The 16,322-nt window shown below is 37.1% G+C and overlaps 2 protein-coding genes across 3 annotated transcripts; both read left to right on the top strand.

Annotated features, from left to right (window-relative positions):
- Positions 1 to 4,306: 4,306 nt before the first annotated feature.
- Positions 4,307 to 8,205, top strand: mrpl51 (mitochondrial ribosomal protein L51). 2 transcript variants are annotated; one of them, XM_028012519.1, is made up of 4 exons: positions 4,307 to 4,487; positions 4,662 to 4,762; positions 6,034 to 6,141; positions 6,768 to 8,205. In XM_028012519.1, the coding sequence occupies exons 2-4, from the start codon at positions 4,672 to 4,674 to the stop codon at positions 6,962 to 6,964; spliced, it is 396 nt and encodes a 131-aa protein (XP_027868320.1). In that variant the 5' UTR covers positions 4,307 to 4,487; positions 4,662 to 4,671; the 3' UTR covers positions 6,965 to 8,205. The 2 variants fall into 2 exon arrangements, with proteins under 2 accessions (XP_027868320.1, XP_027868321.1); XM_028012520.1 differs by having other exon boundaries at positions 4,313 to 4,487; positions 4,665 to 4,762.
- A 778-nt stretch (positions 8,206 to 8,983) lies between these two features.
- LOC114141743 (vesicle-associated membrane protein 1) lies at positions 8,984 to 16,114 on the top strand. The gene is made up of 5 exons (XM_028012522.1): positions 8,984 to 9,695; positions 11,511 to 11,664; positions 11,861 to 12,019; positions 12,343 to 12,394; positions 14,248 to 16,114. Coding segments are annotated over exons 1-5 (384 nt in total). The 5' UTR covers positions 8,984 to 9,693; the 3' UTR covers positions 14,265 to 16,114.
- The last annotated feature ends 208 nt before the right edge of the window (positions 16,115 to 16,322 follow it).

The raw sequence follows: 16,322 nt of genomic DNA, 5'->3' as shown, positions 1-16,322 counted from the left end.
AATTCTTGACCAAAAAAACTACCTTTGCATCTGCTGAAAACATTTCCACTTGCAATTTAACTTTTTGATGTGAAGATCTGATAAACACCGAACAGAAATTTGCGTGTAAAGCTCTTCTGCGTTCTGCCAGTGAAGTCAGGAGAGTATTCAGACTCTCGACCCTCGTTGCGCCCAGAGAAAGATTGTTGCACTGCATCCATTCCCCAAAAGAGACGTGGCAAGATGAAAAAGTAAGTGCTTAAAGTGTAGCATTTTTGTTTTTAAAATAATTTTATCAACAAACAAGCAACAGCACAAACTACTTTCAGACTGGGAAGTTTGGTTTGCTAATACACACTCACACTCACACATCTTGCACACCTGCATCCTGCATTAGTCTGAAGCATTAAAATTCACTTGTAACAGGATTAATAGGTGTTAATCCTACAGAGACCTGCAGAAATATATGATTTATACATGCAGAGTGCTGCCTACTGTAGTATCTTGCAAAAGGATTTCATTATGTCCCCATTTTGTCATGCTATAGCGATAAACTTGTAAAACTGCACTTGTATTCGGTACACCACCGCCCCCACCGCCTTGTTGAACCACTGTTTGCTACAGTTGCAGCAAATCTTTGGGGTATGTCTCTACCAGCCTTCTTTGCCCTCTCTTTTTTGAAAAATAGCTCAAGCTTAATCACATTGGACAGCTAATGTGCCCCTTGCATGATGCTGCCATAACCGTGTTTTACAAGGGCATGCTTGGTCCAGGGAGATGTGCAGTGCTAGTTTTCCTCCACTATGTGGCGTTTTGTCCATGAGACAAAAGGATTAATTTTGGTCTCATCTGACCAGAGCACCTTCTTTTGATTATAAATAACATTTTTGCTACTTTTCCATAAGTATTAGAACTGCTGAGTGCATGACTAATCATTGTCCTACCAACAGAGCTATAGCTCTCTGCCAAAAATTTATATTTAAGAATAGAAATTTATATGTCTCAATATAGAGAGTTAGATATAAATCTATATCTACATAGACTTAGATATATCCAAATTCAGAATCTTTCTGGTCAACATCAATTTCCAGTTTTCTTTCATATCTGACCAACTGATTTTTATTTTATTTTCTGAGGTCTGTAACTCAGAAAAGGCATAAAATGTGCCTTAATAGACATTGGTTAGAAACTATAGAACTATAGAAAACGAACCAATTAGAAGATTGTAATTTGACATTTGTTGGGTGGGTGTTTCCAAGACGTTGTATCTGTGAGGAAATTCTCAAGAAATGTACAAACCTCCATGATAAATTCAGCCTTAAATTTTAATACTAACAAACAAAAACCCTCAAGAGACAGAGGTGTGACTAAGGTCTTTATTCTTGTTTTCTGTTTTGTTTTCTTTCTTTTTGTTTTCTTTCATTCTTCTTTTTAAAGGTGACGATGAAAAGATGAATAATTTGAATTTTCAGTGAATTTATTACTTCAACCCTTTTGAAATTAGACCATTTATCATAAAAGGAACTCATAGCACTGTATTAGACTGTAATTTCAGAGGCTTCCTAGAACTGTGACCAACACTCTAAGAGACTTCCTGTTTTCTGGGCTGGGGTTTCCCATGTGGCCTTTTGCACACTGACCAGGTTCCTTCACCTTGAAATTTTAATTATTCCATTTCTTTATCAGCCTGAGTTAGCCGAGCTCTGTACGTCTGCGACTCGGTTGAAAAAAGAGCAACTCGAGAGTCCAAGCCACATGCAAACCTGTGCAGAATGAAGTGAATATTGAAAATAGTCTCATTGGATTACAAAAATAAACATTACAATTTAAAATGTAAACAAAAGAGACAGAAATCCTACAGATCTGTTTGGTTTAACCTGCCTCTAATCAAATACATTCATCAGCTAGTTTAGTTCATCACATTAGTCAATTCTTTTCTGGTATACCTCCTAAATAATAGGTGTTAATTTATTAATTTTCCATGTAAATGGAAAGAGGCCTTCACCTAATGTAGTCAAAATTTTAAAAAAACTGTAAACCATTTACACATAAAAGAAACAGCATCCTTGATGTTGAATTATATATATCATGGTTGTAATTTGAGCCAAGATGTTTTTGCTATTATATGATTTTATGCAAACACAAGCAGGAAGCCCTAAATATGATGGAAATCTATTCTAAATGGCATCTTTTGATATGTTTAGCCTAAAGAAATACTAATAAGAAGAAAGTCACAAATTTTACCACAAAACAGAATGTCTAAAATATATGATAAAACAGAAACATGCATTCAGAGAGTGGTATGTGCTTTGCTGTTTTACAAAGAAGGAAATGGGCAAAAGTTTCAGTTTTAAGACGTGAAAAACTGCTAGAGAAACCCCCCCAAGACCTGCAGCTGCAGCTGAAGTTCTCAAGCAGCCGACATTTTGATTATGATCTTTAAAGAGTCTCTTCAAGAAAACTGATTGTTTCTATTCTTAATTTGGTGATTTATCTTGGAAATCCTATGTTGCTGTGCTTAGTTGGATATGTTTTAGTGCGACAAAGGTGGGTAGAGTAGCCAAAGATTTTATTCAAGTAAGAGTAGCACTACTTCAGTATATTGTTATTCAAGTAAAAAGTTACTTAAGTAAAAGTAAAGAGTATTTGAAGGCGATGCAAGTTCTGAGTAACTGATCTGAACATTAATCATTTAAAATTTAAATATCACATCATCAAATGTACCAAAATATAAGGTTATGTGGAAATTTTGACACAAAATGAAAATAATTTATTTTGAAAAATTGCAAAGCAAATCAGGGAAATAAATTTTTTTACAAATATATTTCTTTCAATATAAAATTTATGAAATTTTTTACAAAAACTGCAGGTCTGTGTGGTGAATTTGTGTTTGAAACAAACTAGTTCTTCATTCAGTGAAGTTTCTCAGAGTATTCAGAAATTTTACTCAAATAAGAGTAAGGATACTCCATAATAAAATTACTCAAGTAAAAATAAAAAGTACAGCTTAATAAAACTGCTTCTAAATGTTGTTTTTTTCCCCCAAGAAGTTACTCTAGCAAATGAGCAAATGCAACTACTTGCTACCAAACTATGTAATTAAAATGTAAAAAATGAATTAGTAGGATTCTTAGTCTGGTATTTATTCAACTAACAAATGTGAACAAGAAAAACACAACAGAGTAATGGAAAATTGTAAAAAATTGCAAAATTTCAAAAGTAAATTCAAACAGCTAGTTCTGTTTTGTGAATTTAGATCAGTAGTGACATCACAAGAGGCACAAGAAATAAGCTGGCATTAGTAAACTTTACAGTGGACAATTAACTTTTTGGTAAAATGACAGATCTGTAAGAAGTTGCTACATGGAAGCAAATAGTAATTAATCCCTGGTCAACTGGAAGAAATATTCACAGCTGAGATAGTAAAACAGATCAAATAGGTAATTTGGCAAGTCACAATCATCATAATTCTTAACCAAATTTTAAGTTTGATATTTAGAGTTTGGCCACTATTTTGGTAAAGCAAATTAGTTGTCAATTACTTTCTACAATTACAGTATTTAAATAATATTGCAATCTGTCTTGCTCACATGTAAATAGAAAAAATAGGAAAATATGATGAACTTGAGAGAAGAAAAGTTTGCAGTGAAAGAGGGGAACACTAAGCGTCAACCAAAAGAAAACACAAGACCCTTTATTTATCTGAATAATGTAGAACACAAACCCACAGGTGGAAATTTCAGTATCCTTTCTTTCGCTGTCTGACAAAGAGTGGGCTGATGCGGTTTGATCTTCAGACCATATGTTTACATTGTGTTTTAATGTGGGTGGTTCAGATGAGTAGACCATGTAGAATATCTTAGTGAGGCATTGTCTTTGAAACATTTGTTCCATTTAGCTCCTTTTTTTTCTTTTTAACCTGCTCATGTGAAAGCTTCTGCAGATCCCTAATGATAAATTGATTATCATGAGTACTTATGTCACAACTTGTCCTTAATGCACAACATACAAATAGAATTTAGTCATTTACTAAATTGGAGTGTGTTTTAATTTGTCAGATTTCTTTCTTTGATGCTTTACTTAATTAATTATGTTAATTTTGAGAAAATCATTAAAACTAACATTTTGCCATAAAAAACACAAAATATATCTGGATTAAACTTGCATTTTTATTCACCTTGTTTGAACCAGGCAGGCAGCTTACTGACCTTGTTTTGGTTACCACGTCTGTCACTCATTTCAAATAGCTCCCTCTACTGGCAGCAAACCAATTTTTTTTTTTAATGTGGAAGGATTTTTTTTTTTTTTTGTCTTGCGCCGCTTAAACGACAGTACGGTAGAGCTGCGCTGCATTGTGGGACATAAAATAAAGATGGCAGCGGGCATAGAGAGCATGTCGAAGTGACGATAACATATATTTTTGTCATTATATCTTCGACAATAAGTATTTCCTGCTGTTGTAAAGTGAGAATCATCTGATGCAGGTTTGCTACTGAGCACGGAAACAGGTACAAGTCTCAACGTCGACCTTTACGCAACGTGTTAGCCGAAGCTAATGCTAAAGCTAAGGGTCAATGTAGATACAAACAAAGAGGCTAAGAAAGCTCAGTCTGACGACAGACCGTCACTAGGTTTGCACTCTGTATAAGTTTTAATCTAACCGTATGATTTATCTTTGTCAGAAGACTGAAGATGTTTGCTCTCGGAGGTTTGTTGAGAGTTGGATCGACCTTCTTTCAGTCTGCGGGATCTCTGCTGCTCCCAGTCAGGACCATTTCTACAGGTCAGGACGGCTCCAGTAAACCCACCGTATCCATTACCAGTTTCATTTTAGAGCCTCTACCGCTGCCTACAAATGTATGAAATGCATTCAGTCATAAACTAAATCTTAAGATTAGAATTTGAAGATGTAATCATCACCAATCATTAGTTTTTTCAGTCGCACTATCTTGTGTTTTAGAATCCTTTCTTGCATCAAATTGTATCATCCTATCCTGCATACTGATTGCTTTAAGAGATTTAATTGAAATTGGTATCTTCTAAGATCCTTTATGCACCAGGACAGTCGTCTCCATTTTTTTGAAGCGCTCCACCAGAGCAGAGCTTAGTAAAAATGGCAACAAGATGAAGGGGTGAAACAATGGAGTGACTTTTATCTAAGTTAAATATTAAAGCAGACAAAAGTTCTGCATAAACCACAAATTAGGACAGTAGAAAATCGGTGCAGAGGTATTATTTCTCAGATAAATGCTCCTTCTGATTGATAATCTATGAATTTCATAGCTTGATAGAGCAACAACACATAAGGGGTAAACTATGCTGTCAGATGATAATGCATGACCGAAAAACTCATTGTTTACCAATTTCATGTTTATATATCAGGCCAGATCAGGTATTGGAACCCATAAATAGGAAACTGTAACTTTTGGTTCTTTTTATAAATTTGACATATTTGTTTATACAAAAACATTCAAAATTCTTGACTGTTTTGTTTCTCATATATAAAACCGTATAAAATATAAAATCTACCATAAATTTAGCAAAACTGAGCCTGAAGTGATTCCATGAAATAATAAATCTGTGTGTTTGCATTTCATATTAATATTATTAACATTTCATATTAATAGTTCTTATTAAGTTGACCTGGAGACAGCAGTTATTTTATTTTAGTGATTCTTATGGTTTATACATTCAAATAATTAATTTGTTCCTACAACTGCTCTTTTTATAATCAGTTAGTTGTTGGGAGTTTTGCTTATTAGCATTTCTGGTGTTCCAACTATCACATTCTGTTTACCAATCTCACAATCCTTCACATTTTCTCCAATCATTTTGATGCTATTTGGTTTCTTAAAATAATATTGCATCCTCAAATACATTAAACATGTTTATTTAACAAACTTTATAAACTTTCATTATTTATGTTTGTCTAATTAACCTCGAAGACATTAGGGATATAAATGCAATATAAAGCTGTTATTCTACCAGCTTTTGCAGCTGTAAACCTAATCCTTGTGGGAAACTCGGTGCTGAATGCAGTAATCTGTTCTTCAGGGACTTGCTGCCAGATCAGGATGCATCCCATCCCTCAGCCTAAACAAGTGGACAGGTGGAACGAGAAGAGGAGCATGTTTGGAGTTTATGACAACATCGGCATCTTAGGTAAGGGATTAGAATAATATCTATATATATATATATGTGTAAAACTTTATTTGAAGGGATGTGCATAAGACTGACATGACACTGTAATAAACATGACCCAACATCTGACATGAACATGAACAAGTCTTCATGAATGTCTGGCTGCTGTCATGAGGTGTTATTTGGTAAATAAAGACACTTTTAGTACAAGGTTGATACTTTAAATTGACTTTTTATGCAAGTTTTAATGTAATCTTATACTTAAAGTGTCATTATTTACCAAATATTGCAAAGTTGACACTTTAAATGGACTTTTAATTCAAGTTTTCAATAAAAGTAAACAAAATTTTTACCGAAAGACACTTCATGAACACAGTCATAAACATTCATGAAGTCTTCTCCATGTTCATATCAGTCTAGTGCACACCCCTTCAAACAAAGTGTCAGCCAAACATCACTGTTAGAGAAAATGTAAACAGACAAATGTAAAATAAGCAATTTTCTGGTGGTGTAAGCAGTATATATATAGATATATATATCTTGATATATATCTATATATGATAGAATTTATTTTTTTCAATGTTATTTCTCTCTCTCTTATATATAATTAGGGCAGTAATCTTTTTACTTTTACTTTTTTTGGCTAGGGGACTTCAAAGCCCATCCTAAAGACCTCATTATGGCCCCCTGCTGGCTGAAAGGTTTCAGAGGTAATGAGCTGCAGCGCTTGAGTAGGAAAAAGAAGATGGTGGGAGACAGGATGACGACTCTGGACAAACACAACTTGGAGAAGAGGATCAGATTCCTCTACAGACGCTTCAACCGCACTGGAAAGCATCGCTAACGCTGCAACAAGCCTCACTCAACAAGGACTGTCAGTGAATTCATCATATCACTGTGTTATGCTGATCTAATTAGAAAATAACTTGCAGCCATTGTGTACGTTTAGGTTTTGGACCTAATGAAGATTGTTCAAAAGCCTGGAAGTACACCGAAAGTACATCATAACATGATAATTAAAATGGGTTTTTACACTTGCATTCATTTTAAACCTGATTTATTTTTTCCTGCTTAGGCTGGTGGGATTAGACCAAAGGCTCAGTGGTCCAGATGGACATACACCATCAGACAAAAAGACACATGTGCCTGTCATTCTGAAACTATATATTCCCCCTTAAATTGCTTATTAAGGTTTTAAATAATTAGGTCAGTTTTAAAGATAATTCATTGCAATTAAAGGTAAAATTGTGTGTAGCTACATTAAAAATAATAACACTGAGTTTATATTCCTCTAACTGTTTCTGTTTCTATTTGTGACTTCAGTGGTAATACTGACCATTCTGCTCCAAATCAAAGAATGAAGAAAAATGGCTGCATTTTTTCTGACTCTATAGAAAGTGATAAAATTAGGCTGCTCAAAGACCGACGGTGTCAGCATTTTTCTTAAACAGACACAGTAATTGTATAGAATATTAAATACTTGAACTAATGGGGCCACTGCATAATTCCTGTTGGCCTGAAGTCAAGATCCTGCTCCTTTACAGGTGATTTGGAGCCATTCACTTGTTGAAACTTTCATTTGTTATGAGGAAACTTGTTCTCTTCAAGTGTCTGGTTGTTCTCACTGATCTTCAATCTGTCATATTGGTAGATTGACTCAATAATCTGAGAAACGTCCCCATAGCGTGATGCATCAGCAGCCATGCTTCACAGTGTAATCTTTGGTTACATGTTGTATCTAGAGAAAAGGACAGAGAAAATAATAATTTATCATTTGTCGATCCATGTTTGATAGATGTTGACCTTTTTTGATCAGCCTGGAAACATGACCTGTTTCTACAAGATGTTCTCGCTACATTTCCTGGCATTTAGCTAATAGAAATAGTTTTGGTAATTCTAACTAAGTCAAAGCAAGAAAAGTTTGGTCTGATTTAAATTCAGACTGTCAGAAAAAAAATGTATTTGTCTAAATATTTGGTTTTACATGTACATCACACATCAGTGAGATTCTGACATAAGCAGGACATCCCGACTCTCATCATTGCTTAGTCTGCATATATTTAAAGAAATTCTAGTTAAAATTCATTCATAGTGTCTTCACTTCTATCTGGGAACAAAGAAATCACAATAAGCTTCCAAAAACCATTTTAGTTTTCAGCCAAAATCTGATTCATGTTTATATCCCTGACTGTTTGCACTTGATGTTCAAACATTAAAATACAAATATATAAATTTGGCACGAAATAAAAAAGGCATATTTACATGCATGCATGCACACAAGAAGCTTGATTGATCTGTTATATGACCTTTGCAGTTGATGTGAGATAGTTCTCCCTTGCTAAAGAAATCTGACTTCAATGGAGCAAATTTGGGTAAATGAATGAATGAATTAAAATCAATGTTAAAATAATTCATTTCTTAACATAAAATTAACGAACAGAAGCTGTTCTATTAAAGGAACATCAACAAAAGTTTGAATTATCCTTTCATGTAAAGTTCATGTTTCTAAACTGCATTGACCTTTCATTCTTTCAATCCTGCATTTGCTTTAGGACCTCAGTTTTCCACGGCTCATTTAATTGTTACTTTTGTTGAATAAGTGGGTCTGTCGGAAGTGCACACGGTGCGGATTTAAACAGGCTGGACTTGAGTCAAACAGAGGTAGTTGCGAAGGGAAATGTGATACAGTAGTCGGTGGGTAATTGGGAGAATCCCGGACCAGGGAGAGGAAAACAGTCGACTCGACACTCCGGTTATCCACTATACCGCAGTCTGGTCCCGCCGCCCCATCCAACACGGAGAGCTGCAGCACTGCAAAGCCTGAGAGGAGGGAACGGGAGAGGAGCGGAGGGGAGGGGAGGGGTGCCGCACTGTCGTTGGGAGTCCAAGTGAGGAGACGCATTATTGCAGCTGAAACACTTTGCACGAACCAAAGTGCCGCACTTCCCCCCAAGACGCGCAGAGAGAAAAAAAAGAGGAGGAGGAGGAGGAGACGGGAGTCAACGAGAAACAGCTGGTTTCTCATCACTGCACTTTTCTTTCTCCCGATCTTGACATTTGTTTGTAGCTCTCAGAAGAGGAAACTACCCGACCTGCCAGCCAATCAGCGCTGCGTCCTCGATCAGCATCCAGGAGCAGCTCCAAACGCTCAGCGTCACTTGGAAGAGCCGGACGCAGCAGCCCCGCTGGGACCCGAACATCCATGGATTCATCTCTTGGCTGGATTATAATTTAGAAGCGCTCCTCTCTTCTTCAACTCGCGTTGCTCCCCATCTTTCTCCCCCAGCCACGCTGTGAGTTATTGCCCGACCTGAATACGTGGCTCGGTATTGCGGTACTTTTGCTGACGGCTTGCAGTATAAATGCATCGCTAGAAGATCCCCACTGCGCCAAGAAGACTCCCCGCCCTTTTCTGAAGCTACTTGAACCTCTTTACTAATTAAAACCTCAGATTTTTTTTTTCTGGATAAGTGCCTTCACTTCTTTTCAGAGATTTTTATTATTATTATTACTTTGGTGTCCTCCTTCTTCTCCCTCACTTCTACCGCTGAGTCAGTTCAAACAGCTGCATAGATGTGAGTATTAATGCGGATTCTCTTTTGCGTCCTTTTTTTTTACAACAATGCAAAAAAAAAACCCATAAAAGCTGATCCAGATAAATCTTTATTCAGCTCTTAATCATTTGCATGTGTTTTTAACCAAGATAGAATCAAAATCTGTGCTGTTTTATTTCACTTTGCTGTGTTTTTTGCTGACGCATGTGAAAATTGTCGTCACATCTCTTAAATTATGTATGGAGTTGGGTTACTGCCACAGCTAATCCTTCAGGGATTTAAACCGAGTTGGTTTTATGATGTTGCATCCCAAAAATCATCTTATTAAACTATTTAAATTATCATTATTTTTTGTTTGCTTGACTCAGAAGCGGAGTTATTGGAAACAATGTACAATAATAATAATACTAATAATAATAATGACATTTATCTTCTTCGTGGGACCATTTGGAAATTTTCAAAGATTGTTATTTATTTATTTATTTATTTATTATTCCCTGAGAAGCAGAGGCGCTCCTGAAGGGGGCGGATTCCCGGGAAGGCAACGACCAACCTTGTTAAATTGCTGACCATCCCCACTGGCTCTACAGACATAGTATTATTTATTAATATTAAAATAAAATTGGAGAAAACACATTTCATTGAATTTAAGTATCTATTTATTTATTTCTGTGTCCTTCTGCCACCTTTAAATATATATCACTATTTTTCGGTTCTGCTCTCCCACCCACTTCCCTGTACTTGTAAATAATAAATGACAACAGCAAAATAAAATTCCTGAAGTTCTGTCAAAATGTGACTTTTTGGTTTTGATGTCACCCCCAACAATATTAGTGGCCTCCATCTGGCCTGCCCTATACAAACTTTCTGGAGCCGCCCCTGCTGAGCTGTGACTTTTATTCCCAGCAGCTCCCTCTCTTTGTGGAGTTTGTTTGATCAGTTTTTAATCTTGCTCCTGCTTGTTATTTTTCTGCCTTCCCTTTTTTCTTCTCTCTCTTTTCATTAAGACGGTGTATGAAAGTTTACTACTAGAAATCACATTTTCTCTTTTGTTCCTCAACTAAACAAATCCTCAAGCTTTTTTTTTCCCGATATAAATTCATAATTTATTTTACAACGTATTTTATAAGACTCTGCTCCTTTTTTAAAATCCCTCTCTCTCTTTTTTTGGTCCACTTTTTGAGTTATTTTTGTTATGCACTTGCCATTTTTCAGGGCTTTAAACATGAAAAACATTACATTTACTATACATTTAGGAAAACGTGACATTTTGTGCAAAATATTGCATTTATTGCAGAAAATCCCAAAGCTCAAGTTCTTCTCCCTGATCCATGGGAGCTTAGCCAATTCATTTTACAGAGAGTTAAAACCGCTTAAACTGACCAATACTGGCATCCAGAGTTTTAACACCTAAAATGTAACATTTCTCCATCTACTGCTTTGTGGTTCTGATATTGTGATGATTGTGGCTGAATGCGTTATAGAGCTCAATGACTTTTGTTGTTCACTGTTCCATGAACTGAGCTGCTGACGGCATTCTGGCCTATTTTATGACTCAGATTTATTCTATGTACTTTAGTGGTTTTCTCAAAACTTTCTCTTGCATAAACCACACATCATTATTCTAATTGAAGAGGTAATAATCAGGTTGATAATACATGAACCAAGCAGAAACATGGAAGGACTGGTGAAGATGAATGAAAGCTGTTATTGAAAAGCTGAGCGATTTCAGTAAATATAGATTTTTCAAGCTCTTCAGATTCATTATGTGGCACCCACATCAGAATTGAATGATTTAAGTGTTTATTTTTAATGCAGTCTTTCTTTTGTTTCCAGGTCTGCCCCAGATGCTGCTGCCCCTCCAGCTGCTGGACCTCCAGGCGCTCCTGGCGCCCCCGGTCCAGATGGAGCCCCGGGTGGAGCGCCTCCCGGCCCACCCAACACCAGCAGCAACCGCAGGCTTCAGCAGACACAGGCCCAAGTTGAGGAGGTGAGATAAACTAAGATCCCAAACCTGTGCAGCGTTACTTTCTTTTTTAATTCAACTGAAATGCTAAAAGAAATTTAAAAAGCACTCTATGTCTACTCTTTGTGATTTATTGGTTCGGAGGAACCACTTTTCCTTCCTCCATCAACCGTTTAATCCTTTCTGTTTCTGCCAAATGCTGTCTCATTGCCGGCTCTAGGTGGTGGATATCATGAGGGTGAACGTGGACAAGGTTTTGGAAAGGGACCAGAAGCTTTCAGAGTTGGATGACAGAGCAGATGCTCTCCAGGCCGGAGCCTCCCAGTTCGAAAGCTGCGCAGCCAAGCTAAAAAACAAGTACTGGTGGAAGAATTGCAAGGTGGGCGCATTTAGGTGTCTCATCACAGAGAAACTACTAATGTCTGAGTCAAGCAAATGCCTGCAGGCATTCAGCGTTCTGTTTAGAGGAAGACATTATAATCTGTTAATGAGCTGCTGTTGAGGACGGCAATATTCAGGGAAAAATGGAAGAAAGACGTTTGCTACTGAAGAGTTTTACTGAAAACTGGATAGATTACATAAGTAAACCATAAAAAATACAAATAGTGTATTGTTTTTGTTTTATTGAGTTGCTCAGGCGGTGTTTTGATCTGTTTTCAGTCAAATTACTAAAGGATTTTGTCTTATTTTCCTTTTTAACAGATGATGATCATGATGGGCATCATTGGAGTCATTGTGGTTGGAATAATATTCTGTAAGTACAATGTTGCATTGTTTTAGTAATTTAAGTTTATGGGATAAGTTAAATTTTCCCTTTTTATTTTAAATAACATACTGTATCTTACTAAAGTACTCAACGTTTTTACAATTTCATGTTAGTCACACATTTCAATGAATTTTTATTGGGATTTTTGTGACAGACCAACACAAAGTAGTGCTTGATTGTGTAGTATCGGCAATTTACAGGGATAATCAGTCAGATCTATGGATACTGACAGGAAGCACATTTTCATTAGAGAACAAAACAAAACAACTCATGAAACCAAAGTATTTAACTAGTTAAGTGAATATAAAACTGAAACACTGAGTTCCTAAAACCCCACCTGACTGGAGTTGCTTTTGACCAATAATCACTGGAACATTGACCAACATATTTTATATATATTGATTATTTTGATGATGGTACTTGACAAAATGTCATTTTTCCTACTGGTTTCCCAGTTGGTGACTAAATGATGTTTTCATGACTTTTTATTTTTGTGTTTATATTATGTAAAAACATCATTAGGAATGACAAACTGCCTCGTTTACTTGTAATGTACTTTATAAGTAAATGTGACTGAATGATACACGCAAATGAAAATGGAAAAAAGGCAAAAACTTCACACCTTTAACGACTCGAGTCTTGGAGGAAGCAGTGAAGAGGCAAGAGAGAAAAACTGTTGACAGAGCAACTATGAGTAACACGCTCCACAAATCTTCTCTTTATGGAAAAGAAGAAAGCCATGTGAAGTCCTGTTTGCAATTTTTCAAAGCCATGTTGGGGTCACAGCAAACATGAACCTTTTAATCCACATGCAAAACACGTCAGGCGGAAAACAGCTCATTTAACTAAACCGACCACAGCAGTGGCAGCATCATGCTGGAAGGACAGAGAAGCTGGTCGGAGTTGATGAGAAGGTGGATGGAAACAAACACTTGGAAATCCTGGATCACAACATGCTAAAAGCTACAAAAGACTTAAGACTGGGGCAAAGGTCCACTTTCCTCCAGAATAAAAATCCTAAACATTCAACCGGAGTTACTATGGAAATGTTTTGATCAAGGCATATTCATGCATTAGAAGGGCCCAGTCAAAGTCCAGAGCTAAATCCAACTGAGCTGCTGCAAGATTTAAAAATGAAGCTCAGAGAAGCTCTCCATCCAATCATCCATCCATCCATCCATTTTCTGTTCACCCTTGTCCCTAATGGGGTCGGGAGGGTTGCTGGTGCCCATCTCCAGCTACGTTCCGGGCGAGAGGCGGGGTACACCCTGGACAGGTCGCCAGTCTGTCGCATCCATCCAATCAAACTGAGATAAAAAAAAAAAATCAGATATACCTCAAATATTTGTAGCTTCAGCAAAAGATGGTTCTACAAGTATTAATTCAGACTCGCAAAACACATTTTACATTTTTATGTGTGAAGAAAATTGAAAAGCCATGTGTCATGTTCATGAGGTGATGCAGCTGTTTGCAGCGTTGGTGGGTTTGAATCCTCTCCAAAGGCTCTTTCTGCATGGAGTACTCAGATTTTCTCGTGTCCAGGATGTAACCTGCCTCTCATCAGGTTATACTGGACATACACACCGTCCCCCTCTGATTGTAGAGCTTAGACAGTGGATGGATGGACATTCACATCACTTCACATCACTCTGCAGTGGTCTCTCACATGAAATCCCAATTATTGCAGTGTGTGACAACAGATTATATAAGTTACCGTACTGGAGTTGATGTGAATGAACTTTAAAGATAAATTATTTTAAGTAAAGCTTCTTGACCTTATTTTGCTTCCCTGATCAATTATCCATTAAACTAATGGCTACCTCTTTATCCTTCATTCGCAGTGTACTTCTTCTACTGAGCGCCTTCCATCATCACAGATGAACTCAAACCTAAGGAAAACATTACAGGGGAGAGGAAAAATTGAAGCGCCACTCCTCCCTTCTATCAGCCTTTCTCCTCTTCACACAGTCTTCCATTGAACCATCCTGCACCCAAAAGAGTCGTGTTCCTACGTATGTGTTTCTGCTCTCTTCGTGCCCCTTTCCCCACCTTCTTCCTTGCTGCTTTCTCTCAGTCTTCCTCCATGAGGTCTCACTCACTCTCTCCAGTCTCTGCACCTCATGCATTATTGAAGGTTGCAGCGGGCGGACGGAAACAGGGAGGAGAAAAAGAAAGAAGAAGGGAGAAAGCAAACAGAGCTCAGAGAAATAAAAGTGGAGATTGAACAACAGTTTGCAGTCTTTCTACTCCAGATACGCCAATGCTTGATCATGAAATTTTTTGTTTTAAAGAGACCTACATTTGTACATTGATACCGACATGCCAAACTAATACCCTCCTTTCATCATAACGCTTGTTACTAACATGTTAGATTAGGACTCAAATCATTTCTGTTGTTTTTCCACGTGTGCAATTGTGATCCGCCACTCTGCAGCTTTTACCCAATAGGATTTCACCAGTAATTTATTCCATTTCCTGTTCAACTTTCTCTCACATAAGTCTCAAACTTCTGCAGGGATGATAAGAAAGGAGAAATGCAAAAAAGGGAAAAAAGTCTCTGTGAAACGTTAAGCCAAAAAGAGATGATTCAGGAAAAAGAAGTAGGAGTTTAGAAGCATATTTCCCTGCATAAATACATGCAACCTGAGTCATAACCTCCAGGCAGAAAGTGATGAGTCAGTTTTGGGATTTTTCTATCTTAGCTGATGGTAATAGAGTCATGTACACAGAAAGGCACATGAAGCAGCTACTGACAGACAATCTGCGCGCCTAAAGGACCGGAGGAAGGCCTCCCCACTCTGAATGGACAGTCGCAGCCATAGACAGATGAATGTGTAGCGTCGCATTTTGAGCAACCTTCTGTTAAGAGCAGAGGAGTCGGAGTGTTTGTTGTTCTCAGAGAGCAGGAGAATGAGAGAGGACAGAATGAGGATCTCCCAGAGCCGCCAGGCTTCCCCCCCTTCACTCACATAAAACCAGACTCATCTGTCACCTGCAGTACGATAACAGCCAGTAAGAGGCATTCGTTTCTAACCTGCATGGCAAACAGTATCCATATTCGTGTGACCTGTGTATCTGCCATTTCCTAATCTTACTGCCGATTGTATATTTTCTTTCCTTAGTGGTTTCAAGGACCTGTGTATAATGTCTTTCTGATCCGATACGTACTGCTTATGCAATGCGCAATGCAACAATGCTCACAAGTTTGCAAAAATAATACTTGCTTTGAACAGAAAAAAAAACATAATCCTCAAGGACTGCAACCAACCGCTACTGTAGTAAATCATTTTAGGAATCACATAGAGCTAATATAGGAGAACCACTGTACATACATCCAAGTTTATGCTCCTGAAAATGTGTTTATATCAATTCCTTTAGGTTTTAGGAGACTGTTCGTTATTCGTGGAACTCATTTTCCTTTCTCTGAACTGATTTTGAAAGTTGTGAAAAAAGTAAGTAATACAAAGAAATTCATGAGAACAATGGAGTAATGCATAACTGTAGCACTAAGCTCTAATGATCTGCTGATATTGTGCAACAATATTAACAGGTGATCATCATACGAATAGAGAAGAGATTATGTTTAGTGAATTGAACATAGGATGAGAGATGCAAACGAATTTAGCAAAAAAAAAAAAAAGACAAATGCATGTTTACCATTTTTGCTGATGCCAATAAATAAATCATGAACTGAACTGCATCAAACTGTTTTCTGACTCTCCTCATGATTCTTCTAAACAGAAAAGGCTAAAACTCACTGATCAGCCTTCACATGTGAAGTCAGTGAGAAAAAGCTGAAAACTGATCAGTGAGCTCCAGCCTCCTGCACATTTAAATCCATAAAGCTTGGACACGATGATAATTATGTTCAGTATTAATGTTTGCAGTTCTCAAAAGTAGTTCCTAGTAGTACTTG

This window comes from Xiphophorus couchianus, chromosome 3 (assembly GCF_001444195.1).
Source record: "Xiphophorus couchianus chromosome 3, X_couchianus-1.0, whole genome shotgun sequence".
Lineage (NCBI taxonomy): Eukaryota > Metazoa > Chordata > Actinopteri > Cyprinodontiformes > Poeciliidae > Xiphophorus > Xiphophorus couchianus.
Note: the sequence above shows the minus strand (reverse complement) of the source record. Positions and strands in the feature narration are given on the sequence as shown.

What these genes read in the sequence shown, in the direction of transcription:
- mrpl51 (XM_028012519.1), top strand. Translation starts at nt 4,672, where the DNA reads ATGTTTGCTCTCGGAGGTTTGTTGAGAGTTGGATCGACCTTCTTTCAG. An exon ending in AGTCAGGACCATTTCTACAG is followed by an intron (nt 4,763 to 6,033) that starts GTCAGGACGGCT and finishes TCTGTTCTTCAG; the next exon opens with GGACTTGCTGCCAGATCAGG. An exon ending in TGACAACATCGGCATCTTAG is followed by an intron (nt 6,142 to 6,767) that starts GTAAGGGATTAG and finishes TTTTTTGGCTAG; the next exon opens with GGGACTTCAAAGCCCATCCT.
- LOC114141743 (XM_028012522.1), top strand. An exon ending in CACAGGCCCAAGTTGAGGAG is followed by an intron (nt 11,665 to 11,860) that starts GTGAGATAAACT and finishes TGCCGGCTCTAG; the next exon opens with GTGGTGGATATCATGAGGGT. An exon ending in ACTGGTGGAAGAATTGCAAG is followed by an intron (nt 12,020 to 12,342) that starts GTGGGCGCATTT and finishes CCTTTTTAACAG; the next exon opens with ATGATGATCATGATGGGCAT.